Source organism: Melozone crissalis, unplaced genomic scaffold (genome assembly GCF_028551555.1).
Source record: "Melozone crissalis strain CALT ecotype California unplaced genomic scaffold, PUWL_Pcris_2 ptg000034l_1, whole genome shotgun sequence".
Taxonomy (NCBI): Eukaryota; Metazoa; Chordata; class Aves; order Passeriformes; family Passerellidae; genus Melozone; species Melozone crissalis.
In genome coordinates this window covers 11693116-11707673 of record NW_026535812.1, presented here as the reverse complement: position 1 = coordinate 11707673, position 14558 = coordinate 11693116, and the positions used below count along the sequence as shown (strand labels likewise).

The 14558-nt window shown below is 36.7% G+C and overlaps 1 protein-coding gene across 1 annotated transcript in view; it reads right to left on the bottom strand.

The window, feature by feature from the left end:
- Positions 1-216: 216 nt before the first annotated feature.
- PLS1 (plastin 1) overlaps positions 217-14558 on the bottom strand; it is a 41686-nt gene continuing 27344 nt past the window's right edge. Inside the window, exons 9-16 of the mRNA XM_054282575.1 lie at positions 13582-13677; positions 12132-12327; positions 7432-7510; positions 6277-6391; positions 5413-5546; positions 4397-4520; positions 2246-2370; positions 217-1784 (exon numbers count right to left, since the gene is read on the bottom strand). Of these exons, the coding sequence (XP_054138550.1) occupies positions 1649-1784; positions 2246-2370; positions 4397-4520; positions 5413-5546; positions 6277-6391; positions 7432-7510; positions 12132-12327; positions 13582-13677 (1005 nt within the window). The 3' untranslated portion in view covers positions 217-1648. The remainder of the gene's footprint in view (positions 1785-2245; positions 2371-4396; positions 4521-5412; positions 5547-6276; positions 6392-7431; positions 7511-12131; positions 12328-13581; positions 13678-14558) is intronic.

Sequence of the window (14558 nt, the reverse complement as noted above, 5' to 3'; positions counted from 1 at the left end):
CCTGCTGATCACAGCATCAGAGGGTTGCCCATGAAAATCTCCTCAAAGCAACTCTGAAGTAATTCTGGACACTTACAGCAATAGTTCATAAAACAGGAAATAGGGGTCTTTATGGAGTAAGGTACCAAGTGTCTGGCAGGTAAATCCAGTACATGACGAGTCTATAATTTAATAAGAGATCATTTATTCTTAGAGACTAAATTAGTCTCCATTTGGCCTCTCCTGAATGAGGACTTGGACTGAGTTGTCACCAGAACTCAAATCCTGTACAAAGCTCTGTCATCACCTTGGACTGGGAATAGAAACCAAGTAAATCAAGTCTTGTCCCAGCAATACAAACCAGTAAATAGACAGCGGCTAATGGCTTCAAATCCAAGAATTTAATTCCATTCAGTCTCCATTATCCCATGATACAATAGAAACTAGATGGATGCATCCCTTAGTATTGCTGTATTGTGTGTAAGACAGTGAAGATGTCAAACTCAGTCCAACTGCTTGCTCATCAGGATTCTCCTGTTCTCTGCCACACTTAAGACTGGTTTCAGGACCTGAGAGAAAGTAGAAGCTTCATACTTTAAAAAGAAGTCTTTAATTTTGATTTAGTTTCCGTATTGTTTGGCTTTTGGTAACAACTTCATTAAATGTACAGCTCCAGCTTGATAAGTGAAAATTTACACTGATGAAAAAGGAGTACAAATAGTTACTTTAAAATTACTAAGAAAAAAATACAGATTTCATCTCTTCCAGAGAATGCACCAGTCTTTCTACACCAAACCTCTGCACACATGATACACATTTTAGAAAAGTCAAAGGAATGATATATAAGGAAATGCAATACAGTAATGAGAAAATCCATAGTGGACTAGCCAGCTCTTTATTGTTTTCTTAACACAGTATTTTATGAAAAGGTTAAAAAAACCAACAGCTGTTTAGTCCAACCACAAAACTTAGCACATATGCAGACCTAGTAATGACAGGACATTTCTGCTTTCTATTGCTGGTTTTTTCATACAACATGGCTTGTAAAAGTTTCTGCTAAGTAACAGAACAAAACTACTACATATATTTGAAGATAATTCCCACAAAAAAAGTTTCATCAGTTTAATCAGTATTCATTCACCAGACATTATCATAGGCCTTTACTTGCTCTAAAGTCAATGACAAGACTCCCACTGGCTCCAACAAGAGTTAAGCTCTCCAAGAATAAGGCAAGGATGATAATTTCTGTGCAGTTTGGAGTCCAATCCAACAGGACTGGAATGCACCTTGAGACTTGTATGACTACATATAACTAACACCCACAAAAATCAAACAGTGTTTCATAATTGGTCCTGAAACAACATATGTAAAACAATGCAGGTTCTCACAGTGCTATGGAAACTAATACAAATGAAGCTTGATTCATATGGGTTTTTCCAAGCAATACAAATCTATGATGTTAATTTGTTAATGAACATGTTCTGAAAATGGTATTAGCCATAAATAATTCATGTGTTATGAAACTGAAGAAAATTAACTAATACAAACACATGATTAAAAGAGAATTGATATTTGTGCATACAATTTTTCTCATACTAAGTTTCAGAACTCTGTAAACTGCGAGGCATTCATTGTGCTTAACATGGCAGAAAGTTATTATATGTCTGCATTATTTTATTCTGTTCAGTCCTCTTCCCATCAAACATGCAAACACTGTCATCACCATTTTTGGCTTCACTTCAACCAGATCATCTGGGAGAGCATAAATACGAGCACCAATTTTTCGAGCAACTGAAATGGCATACCTTGGAAAACAAGAGAAAACAAATACTGTTATTTTCTGGCTTCTACCAATATGTCAAAATTCACAACAACAAAACCAGATTTTAATGGCTGGATATGCCTGTTTACCAGTACTTAGGCTCTACCAGAAAATGGACATTATGGTGAAGAAAGCATGTACTGGCAGATGTTTTACTACTGGTTATCAAAGCATTTCTTTTGGTCAAAACCAGTATGAGTTAGGGCAAACTATTAAGAAACCAATTCCAGTGCAGTGTTGGTAGGTCATATCAGCTGTGAATTTGACTTCCTATTTTAGATGAACTAGAAAATTAAATAATATTAGAATTTATATTCTATTCAAAAAAATCAATTAATATTAGTGTTATCTTTTTCCTAACAAATCAGTAAATAATGCATTACACTGTGAATTAATGCATTTCCTGCATTTCAGGAAAATATGAAGCATTCATTTAAAACTTACTTGGCATTATTTAATTTGTCTTGGTAAGAAAGGTCTTCTCTCTTGACCATTTCTGGACGAACTGCTTTTGGTGCAATGGCATCTATTAAATCTAGGACAGGTAAGCTAGTGCTAATTGATCTGTCCTAAAAGAAAAAGACTCAGGATTAGTTTAAAGGAATCTGCTTTGATTATTCCATCTTCAAAATGCAAAAACACTACAGTACATCTGACATGCATACTCAAAGACAGAAGCCTGTTTTCTTACTTCACAGTGTGAAGGTTCTCCTCACCCTTTGTGAATTCTAATTTTCTTTTCTACAATCAGTATTATAATGTTCACCATGCTGGTATCATTATTACACAAATGGTTTAAATTTATTTCATCAAACTTCCCTCCTTAAGCCCTAAGGAAGGAAGGGAATTATGACACAAGTTCAAGGGCCAGACTTTCAAGACAACAAAAAAAGATCCTTCCAGGCTCCCATACATATATTTTCCTTGTTTTCTTGCCATGAAACTATTTTCTCCAGTAGTTAATAGCTCACTCTTTCTGTAATATTTCAACTCAGATGGTGTTCTGAGCTAGTGTGAGCAGTCTGTGTTTCATATTTAATACAGAGAGATCCTTAAAAGAGCAGTTGCTGTTGGTGCAATCATTCCCTCCCAGCTGTCCGGGCAGAGCAGGAGCTGCTGGTGCCAAAGCAAGCACAGGCCCTGCAGTGGCTGAGCACAGCCACGGGGCACAGCTGCCTTTGTCACCAGGTCAGAACCAGGACTGCCAATTTAGGGGAGTCCCACAGAGCCATCATTAATTATACATCTAAAAATACTAATATAATTCTGCTTCAAGGCATGAAATGCATGGAGTCCCCAAGACCATAAGACACACCTTTGTTATTTTTACTGTCTGAATAATGGGAGTACAATAGAACTTGGCTTTTTTAGTCCACAGTGAAATACAAGGCACTTCTGCATTCTCTATGGTCTGCTTGCCACAGTGTCCCAAAACCCAAACAGTGAAAGGCAATATTTATGTAAATATTGTAAAAAATTAGCAGTAAAAAAACCAAATACTGAATAGTGTCACTTTACATGAGTACCTTCTTATCTTTGGTCAACCAGCAGTTGAATTATCTTAAAAACACCATTTGAATGGCCTTAAAAACACAACCAATGTACCCTCAAAGACACAGGCATACCAAAGGCAAGATATTGGGACAGGTTCTTGTCATACTTTCAGCTTATTTAATATCACCATTATAACAATTTATGTAGAAATAAGAGAAGCAACATCTCATAAGAAAATGAAGGCTCAAGTTACCTTCTAAAGTGAAAACTAAATATTCTTACTTAATTATTTTATTAATAATGCTTATCTAATTAAAATTCATAACATGGTGAACTCTCAAATATTTAACTTGCTAGGGTCTCCTGCTTTGAATCACAGACATAACTGTCTGAGGTTATAGAATGAACCTGTACAAGAATGTTACATTTGTGTGCAGTTATTAATCAGCCATTTCTAGAGCAAGAGATTCACACAGAATAACACACCTGACACACATACGGCTTCTTTTGTTTTGAACACTGAAATAACGTGGAAGGAAAGGTTCCTTTAGCAGTGTGTTCTTTCGTGCTGAACGGGAACAGCTCCTGTTTCCCCCGGCCTGCTGCACATCAGCAGCGCCAAGGACAACACAAGGTGTCGCTGGCTACCCTGGGCTCCCCCTCCCGGCTGTGTCACACGTGAGAACATCCTTTAACCAGCTCCTAGGAGAAGTGATCATCTGCCCCCCGTATTTCCAAAATCGTTCTTATGGCTTGTGTAAGCATGACAGTGCCTATATCAAATATTTGGAAAATATACGACATGCCAGGCCCAAAGACTGGTAATTTCAGACAGAAGACCCTTTGAAAGTTTAAAGTTATTTTTCTTTTCTTTATTTTTGGGCTTTTTGTTTTGTATTTTACTGCAGCCACTATAAATTCTTTTATTTTTCAATATATTTGAAAAATACTTTTGAAGATTCAAAGACTGTCAGAAATAGTTCCATAAACAATTTTGCTAGTCGATGGCAGAGCTGCTGTTAAAACAAAATCATTAACAGATCAGGTTAAAAATCCCAGGTCCTATTATATGTGGAAAGAAAAGTAAATAAAATTAATTACCTTGAAACTTGTAATTGAAGTTTTCTTACTTGCTTTTGCAAGTGTCTGATTCACCCACTTAATAATAATTTCATCATTTACTTTTTCGCCCTCTCCAAGGTCAGACAGTACATTCAAAGTATACCTTCAACAAAAACGAGCCCAAATTAAAATGAGTGCTGGAACTCAACTTTTCTTGCAAAGCTATAGCAAAGGTAAAATATTACTTCATCACAGTAACAATGCTAAGTACTCTTCATAGGGTACACTTACCTTACAAACTATAGTGTAATTGAAGTCACTTTTTCAGTGGTTACTGAACAAAATAATAAAATAATATCCCAAACCTCATAATATTCATGGTAACATCTTCATGCATTTGTTTTACTCAGTACATCATAATAAATTATACTTTCTAAGTTAAAATGACTCCCTACCATCCTAGTAGGGAAAAAAAAAACTAAATCACAGCAGTCTGAGAACAAAAACCACTAAGTGTTTTGGGATAGGTCTAAGAAAACTAATTTGAGAAAAACATTTGCAATAAAACACTCCTTAATCAAATCACTTTATAATAATTTTTTCTCACTCAATACAGTAGCAAGATTTTGATTTGATGATACTTATGGTATCTATAGCTGTAATGACCTACAATTTTTTACCCTTTCAACTTCTATAGTGCATGTATCACCACTGCCTTGGGTTTTAAAATATTTAAATTATTATACTTACAGAAAGACACACGGAATCAACATGAAATAAGGTGAATTCTTTTTACTTACTGCAGGATCTATATTTTAGTCACAGTTTCTAGTTTATAAGGTTTTAATTGGCACTATAAATTGTGGTTTCAATCACTGCAAAGTATGTATGATTACAAAACACATATACAATTTTATCTTTGAGAACAGGGATATTTAGAGATTTTTCTCTACAATACCAGTTGGGTGACCTGAATACTACCCTTAATTTGCCTTGATTTACAGACACATGCACAGACACATTTATACACATCCATCATACACTGCCTAACTTACCTTCTCATCAGCTGCCACACCAAAGCCAAAGTCAGTGTTGGATTACCCTCATTTAGATCATGTCCAGCAATACCAACCAGCGAGAATTTGGCTTTTGTCTTCCCAAGTTCTACTGCATAATTGCAATTCTCAATCTAAAAATAAATTTTGTGTGCAAATAATGAAAACATATTAATATTTCTGCAATATAGACATATACTCTATGTGTATTTTAAATTACTTTGGCTTACTGTTACCTACAGTGAGATCTGAAGCTAGAAAAGATTTCCAGTCTAGCTACACTGTGATTAAAATAAATAACAGTTTTTACTATAAATGCAACTATGCAAGATTCCAATGATAATTTTTTCCACATTTGAGAAAATCAAGTTTCCACTAAAGTAGTGAATAAAATATATTTATATCAAAACTATACTTTGAAAGCTATTGAAATGTGTTCTTCTTAAACAGGCAGTAATTTTTATCCTCTACATTTTAGGCTTCACAACATCCACAAAACTATGTGAAAGCTTGGATCCTGCAAGTCTTGCCCTAATCCTCTGGGCAGCATATAAAACTGCTCTGGGAGGAAATGCCTCACAGTACAGGAGCATCCAGCAACAACAGCCAGGTCAGGCCTGAAGCTTTAACTTGTAAGAGCTAAATTAGGCCATAAATGAAATATTGCTAAAAGGTGCCCACATTTAGAAACTAAGGTGATATGTGCTATTACTGCTATTTATTCTTTGGGATAATAACTGAAAATTAGATTTTCATTTTTTTTCTCCCAGGGCTGTCTCAGTAGCACAGAAATCTTGACAACACAGCCTGCCATGAGCAGCATGGGAGCCAGTGGAGCTGGGCTGCCCCCAGAGCATCACCCACCTTTTTCATATTGCCCCCGAGCAGGGAGTAAGGAGGTTTGTTAACATGGCTCCAGTCAACCGGAACACGCGTCATGTCGTACAGTTGGAAGATGATTAAAGCATCAGAAAGGTCACTAAACCAAGAGCAAAACAATGGGTTTCAGCACAAAAGCACAGATTGACAATGAAAGTAAGTACTTGAGACTTTTCACAGTGTAATTAAGTTGCTGAAAAATTCCAGACACATAAATAAAAGCTGGTGCGGTTCTGTAAAGAAACTAGCCCACATTCCATTGCTTGATTCCTGCAAGTATACACACCAAATTCTGCACTTAATTTCATTAGTATCACAAATCTAAATGAAGCAATCTCAGTCACTGGCCTCAAATAAATAATTACTTTCATAAGGCAGGCATAGACAAAATAGCTGCTGAAAGAGTTTTAATTTATTGATCTTGTTTTAGTTCTCTAAGGACTTTCCCAAACGTTAAATACTCATGCTTTATCTGCAGATGCCTACAGATGAATTTTGCTAAAGAATAATCAAAACCAATGAACTTATCTTGCAAAAGAAGAATAGTAGGAAAAGTATTATTTTCCAATGATATGTTGCATTACTGATAATTCCCATCAACTACTTAATAAATTAAATTCTCCATGTTAAGATCACTTTACAGAGATCAGAAAACTGAAATAATGAAACCCATTAGTAAATATACATACAAGCAGGGGTTCCTATTTGCTCCCTCAATCTCATCTTTTATTGGCAGAATTTGAATCAATTTCTGCCATAATTTGAAAGTGACCAGAAGGATCTAAAAAGCTTGTTATAAAGCACTTCATCTGAGGGAATACTACACTGCAGAGCTCCTTACAGTCTACTGAAAAAATAAAAATTATACATCATAAAACACAATTATCTCAACTTTTATAAAAACATAATTCAACATACAAATGAGTGAGGGAGGGAGATTTAAACCTTCTTAGGTTTTCTAGTCTATCTAGATTATGACTAGAATATTTGAGTCAAATACTGCTTAATGTGGTCCTACAGATCAGTTTTGAAGAAGAAACCTAGATATCACTATTCTAGTAGAAATACAACTTCCCCCTTTCCTTCTTTCTTCCCCTGTCACCCCTGGGAAGTCAAATCATTCTTTTTAAAAAACCTTACCTGTATAAATGATTAACATATGGGCTCACACCCAGTGAATTCATCCAGTTTCTGAAAGTCCTTTCTTCCTTACTTTCTCCTATGGTAACAAATACAATTCTATATAAGTTATTGGAGAAAACACTTTAAAAGCAATGTTTAAATGTTTCTCATATCCCTCACCACCCCCCTCCCACCCCAAAAAGAGTTCACAATTTCCCAAACAATAGTCTATACTACAAGGCAATCCTATCCAATTCAGACCCACTCAGTTCTGGGTACAGGGCAGGGGGACTACATGAAGCAGTATCATTAGACTACATTTATTTGAGTAAATACAATTTGATAAAATACAGAAATAAACTTTTGTTATATTTCACATAATTAATATATCATGGAGATGATTAGTAATAAGTTCCTGAAACTAAAATGAGCAGAAACAGCATTCAACAGTTTGAGAGAAATAATATCTTTTTAATAAAAGTCAGTACTAACACACAAGGCACTACAACTCCACTCTCCTCTCACAGAATTTGACAGTATTAATTTGCAAAGGGCCTCCCCAAAGCAACAGATTTTTTTTTTTGTAGTTCTTTGCACTGAAAACATGGAGAGGCAGTGTAGTATTTGTTAACTTTGTGGAGCTATTTATACTGGTGAGGGGGCCAGTTATCCTCACAGCTTTAATCAGCAATTCTACTTACAAGAACTTCAGAAAATTCATTAGGAAGTAAATCCCAACCTTCACTTTCCTGACACAGTTGCTTTTATTATTGCAATCATGAATCCTAACCTAACTCATTCTCTATAAAGTTACAGACTGCAAAAACTCATTAATTTTCTACATATAAAACTACCTAAATTTTAACAACATCTCTGTAGACATCTACATGTGAATCAGTGCTGCATAATATGTTTTCTCTTGCACCAAAGAGGAGCATTTGAGAAAATTTAGCCTGAATAAGTGAGCTTGGAATAACCTCATAACTTTGTTCCCCTGGGTTGATAATCCACCATTAAGAAAACAGCGAAGACACCGAGGAGGGAGAAAGCTCTGGACTTCAGAAATTTCACCTGTAGTTTACAGTTTCTAACAGAGTAAATTTTATTTTTAAAGTTTCAGCCACCTTACCAGGTTCTTTCCTTTCCAATTATTATGAAATAGTTGATATTCATCTTACCAATATGTTTTTCTAAATTTTTTTTTTTCATATGCAATTTGAATTACTGTTTGTTTCAAATATTTACTTGTAAAAATAACCACAGAGCCACTGATGAAACAGTAGAAACAAAGAAAAATACTATTCTGCAAGATCATCAGAGAGCTTTGTTTCACATATTTCTTGCCACATTAAAATTTAAAAGAACAATCACACTTTATGACAAAGTTATTAAAAATATCAGGTTTTCCATTTAAAAAACAATCATAACTCAAGAATTATACATAATTTAAGTTTATAAATAATACCTTTGAGATTGTAGTATTTTGAAGCAAGTGCCTTGTGGTTTTTTTAATGATTTTATGGTTACTGAGCTTTGAGTTGATTTGCAGTACATAAAATCCTGACTGCAAAGTGCTTTTAGGAACACTTCTCCATTACAAAGACAGTGCCAAGGTTATTTAGTGAACTCTTAAGAAACAGCATAGCCACAAAAACAGATACTCAGCAACTGCACTCAGACTGAGGATTTTAAAATGCTTGCTCAAGATTGTCAGGAGAATCCAAAGCAGCCAAGTAGGAGCAAGAGCATGCAAGCTGGGCAGGACCCTTTTGGAAAGTGGGAGTCCAGGAATTAAACCCAGCATACTATATTTAATATGCCACTCTAAACAAATCCCTTTATCATGCAATACATGAGTGTTCATAAGTTTTCCAGATGGCTGAGAAGTGACCAGTTTTTTTCTCTCTATTCCTTTATTCAAAATATACCTTGTGATCCTATCAGGAGCATATCTTCTGCTGAGTGGTGCAGCAGATAGCCAAAATCATTGGAAAACTGCAGAAAGGGGGCAGAGCTACACAAAAGAGAGAGGAGCAAATTTGGTAGTATCCTTTATATTTATTGCCATCTCTTTTTTGAGATCATTACACTGTGGAACTGAGCGGAGAGTAGCCATAGGGAGGGGATGAAAGATCCAAAGAGCTCCGAATAAACCTAAAATAATCCCTGCAACACAACTGAGCTCAAGATACAGTGGCACCCAAAGTTCAGCCAGCCTGAGTGGGAGTACTTAACCCTCTTGTGGTGACAGCCATGAAGGCTGCCAGTAATCTAAGCAACAGCACAGAACATTTACAGTGGTGGAAAAGTGGGTGGACACAAGTCCCTCCTCTTCCTCCCCCCATGAGCTCAGCTCTCTTCATGACTTGGACTCCAAATTGCTGCTTTCCCCACAAGCCAGGGCCTCCTTGGACCAGCAGCAAAGGTGGTGCAAGAACTGAGCTCAGGACTGCCCTCTCCACCCCCACACAACAGTAAATGTTCATTTTGCTGTGTCAGTATTCCTGAGAGACACACTCTCATATTTCAGTGCACATCACCAGATGTGTTATCAGGGCAGATGTCAGTTTATGCACAGCATTAACTGTCTTAAACTGAAGAGGACAGCCACACCATGCTGATGAGGTGGGACAGTCCCTGAAAAGATGGAATTTCTACAGGAAAATGAAAACTTTCAGGAAGCTCTACTCACCCACACATACCTACAGCTCGACATCTCAGTTCATGGCAAGCCCTCACTGGCTAAACCCTCCAAAATACCTGTATGGCATTTGACTTACTGCAACTCTTGCCCTCATTTTATATGCTGTGGGTTTTTTTCCATCTCTTTTACTCATGATGGCATATTAAAACAACAGAAAAATGTAAGAACAATGCAAAAAAAAAAAAATCAACCAGAAAAGGACAGAGATGATTAAACAATAGGGAAAAAAAAGAATGAAAAATTGCAGAATAAACACTTTTATGGAGTACAGAAAAGTACTAAATACAGTACCTACATTAGGAGGGGTCAAATCTGCATTTCATGAAGCAAAACAGGAAAGCATTATAAATTATGAGTCAGATTTCAACAGACAATCTATGATGAAACTATAAAGAAATCAATGTCATATTTTATATCACTAGCTTGAGAAAACATTGGTATAAACACAGGACTTAATGGAAAACAAACAATACATTAACAGGAAAAAATACATTAACAACCTTGTCTTTGGGCTGAAATAACTATTTTGATGGTTTAGATCTACTTGACACCACGGCAATTATTATTTGAGGGCAAAAAGGAGTCATCTACTTTTCTTTGAACAGGTAACATTGGCATGATTATCCATCTCAAAAATATATACTGTAAATAGTAAGTTAAATTTGGCCAGTATTTGTAATTACAAAATCATAGCCTAGCATTCAGTTGATTGTAACTTTTTAAACTGGTTTGGCTGAGACTTTCATTTCCATCTAAATGTTTCAGGAAAGTCCAGAAACCAATTCAACAGGTTTTTCCCATGCCATTGAAAATGCTTCCAAATTTAACCAAGTTTTCGGTATTTCAAATCACACCAGCAATTTTATCTTCAGAGCAGAGAAGGTGAACTGATCATATTCCACCTCCACCCAGCTCCTGTATGCATTTCCAAGAGCTGACATTTCTAACAAAACTGAAGCAGAGGAAGAGCAGACCTTTCCTTCAGTCATTTGTCCTGGCCAGCAGGGACTGCAGTGACTGGGGATATCACAGCTGGAAAGGGAAGACAAGGTCCTGTGCTCTACAGTCTCTATCACAGCTGGCACCCAGCTGAAGCTAGAAGAGCCAGAAGCCTGAAACAGGAATGCTCTGAGGGATACAAGATTAGTGACACGGGGATGCAGCAGCACAGACAAATCATGAAAAAACAGGAGCAAAGGAAGATGGACTCACCTAGATGGAAAGGAAACCTGATAGGAACAGTAAGAGGAAGGCACGAGAAGGCAGTGCAGAGGACTATGTGAACATTGCTGATGATTCTCCCGAGTGCAGCACCCCTGATTCTCACACTCCTTTGAGATCAGTGAACAACTGTGAAATACACTGGCAGGAGCCATTCCATTATCCTAGATTAGCTGGTCCACAGCAAGGGCAACAGCCAAAGATTGCTACCAATTATCCCTTTGTGTCTGGCATTAGGGATCTGAACTGTACAGTTAAAGGCCAAATTCCCTGCTATGACAGGATCTATACAGGCTGCTGATGCAATAGATTTATCCAGGCTGCTGATACAGAAGCCTTTTTAAAAAAAATGTTTCCTACTTTAAAAGGCAACAAACATACACACACATATATACAAATGCACAAAAGTATGTGAAAAATACTTTTAAAGACTATTACAGTTGCATAATATAGCACTTCAAAGAAAAGCCAGAATTTGTATATCAGCTCAAATATAAATAGCATGGAAAGAAGCATGGAAACTGAAAGGAAAGTAGGAGGACAGTTTTTGCTCCTGCAAATGGATGACAGAAGGTTATTCAGGAATGACCATTTGGTCAGGCTAACACAAGTGAACAATATACACACTACCAGGGTTTTCCACTAAGGCTTAAATTGGCTGCTAGTAAGTAAACACAGGCACCAGCACACAGGGATCCTACATCACAACCTAGAAGGAATACCTAAGTAGAAATCACTACAAATATTCTAATACTAATATTCCTCTCTTCCATACAGTTAGAAAGTTGAGTACCTTCTAATAAATTGAGATCATAAGATGAATTGTCAGGCTTGTGCAGGGCTGGATATGTGTTAAAGAGATTTGCAACAAAAGCCAAATTGAGTTTAGGGTTGCCTGCAACCACATCAGCTGGAGTTACAAACTGTCTGCAGCCCAATTTATCTGCCTGTTGGAGCATGTATTCAGCCCTCCTCAAGTCATTTTTATCCTAAAAAGAAAAACAAACAAAAGTTAATTTACAGTTAAGTCTAGTACTAGATTTTATTGAATCATCAGCTAGGGAAATCTTTAAATGACCCATGTCAGTTCCTCCCTCATTCTGCCAATGCCTGAGCTAGCTCTTACAGCCCAGGACAATTCCCCTCTGCCTTCTACTGTTCTTCACTTCTGTGGCTGTCACAGCATTCCTCATGAATCACAGCAACTGCAGCCAGGAGTGTAGAGATGCTATTGCCATTTCCAGGCTGTTGATTCCCATATTCCTCATCCTCCTACATGTACTAAAGGTTCACCATCACTGCTTTAAAATTATATTCTCAAGTAATTCCAATAAGAGTTTGAATGCTTTCAACTTGCTGTCCTTTTAATATTCTTTCCATTAATCATCAAAATTGGGAACTTATGTTTTGTTTGTTAGTCTTTATTAGTAATATACTGGTTCATTACAAAAATGTGATCATATGAACTGTAGGAAATTACATGGAAAAAATTTACTTCTACTCTTTCTCACTCTCAAAAAATCCCCAACAAGAGCAAACAAAGCAAACAAGGAATTTAAGAGAACTAAAGTATATAAGAAAACAATCATGCACATGGGTTTCATGCTTATAATGAATAATGAGATTCTACTGTATATTCTGATTAATATATAAGTATCTCAGGCATGCAGTTCAACTTTGGAGCAAATGCACTCCCAGAATAATCCTTCCAACAGGCATTATGAAGCCACTTAGACAAGTGCTTCCACATCAATGTAGGCTGGTTTTAGACCTCTGTCCCTTTACACCTTAAAGCTTGATGGGTGCCACACTTTGCTGCTGGTTATTGGAAGGGCTCACATGTTGTTTCTAATTGCTGCTTGGTTAGAGGAAGGAACAATGGCTTGTGAACTCTGTTCTTCCTTGTCTGAATTCCAGAACATGAGAACTGAGCAGGATGCTCTAATATTCATGTTGGATGACCCAACAATGTACACTATTCCAACTGAAAATCAATATACACTACTCCAAGTGAAACATAGCTCCAAACTTTTGACTGCAGGATGCATTATCCTGTTTCAGCAGCACTGTAGGCTCAAGTTTTTGCTCATTTAAGCTTTAGTAACACTGAGCAATCTGGCTGAGTTTTTGCACACCTTAGGAAACAGAAGAGGATTCAGGGATAACCTGGTAACCAGAATGTTGGATACATACACAGAGGTCTCAGATAATTCCAGTCTGTTTTTACATTTCTGGATACTTACATGAAATCCTGTAAAGTCAATTTTAATAGGCAATTGCTCAGGGTCATCTCCTTTGGGTGCAATCTCATTTAACAAATGGTAGTAGGCTCTTGAATCCTAAAACAGTGTAATAAAAAAAAAAAGCAGCACATTTGTAGCCTTTCCTAGACATTTATTACTGTAATACTCCAATCCAAAAGCCACAGGAGTCAAATATACAGCTCTCTAATTTCAGTGAATATGGATGAAGTCATGCAGCCATTTTACTACCCTGTTTCACATAGAACTTAATCAGCCAGATGACAGAGAAAAGGAATATCTGCTAATTATTGTGGACAACACTAGTTAAATTTATTCTGCTGAATATTATCTAGACTGTTGCAATTAAGATGTTCAGGGCAAATTTATCAGGGGTCACCCACAAAAAGGATCAATTTTGCAGTAACAAACTAGAAAAAAAAAATAAACTCCTACTAGTTCTAGAAGTATTTACTACTTCTCTTAAGCACCATATAATTTTTTTACCATAGTAGCAGTTTTCATATAAAACCCTAGTTACAGTCTGCTTTAATAACAGCCTTCTTGACAGCATTTGAAATGATGTAACTTGCTGAGTGGTGCAGCAGATAGCCAAAAACCGTTAAGGACATGGTTTTGTCCAATGAAAGGAGGTCTAACCACCTTAAGGCAGTCTTCTTCCTTTGCTTTCAGTTTTTAAAAGTTGCTGTGTTCTCTCCTCAGCTGGGCTACTACAATGCTCTGCCTGCCTTTGCAGAATGACTGAAGAGAGAAGGAACCTTTCCATCCCCGTGTCGCTCAGCTGACACACCAGCAAAGCAGTGACTGGCAGTTATTAGGCAGCCAGTAAGGTGGTGCAAATTATCCTAAATAACTCTAATAGACACCGAACAACATTAGAACTTCCCTGACTATCAGCCTGTTGGAAATATTCACTTTGCACTGTGATATGATAATACAGGGGATGAGCAACTAAATAG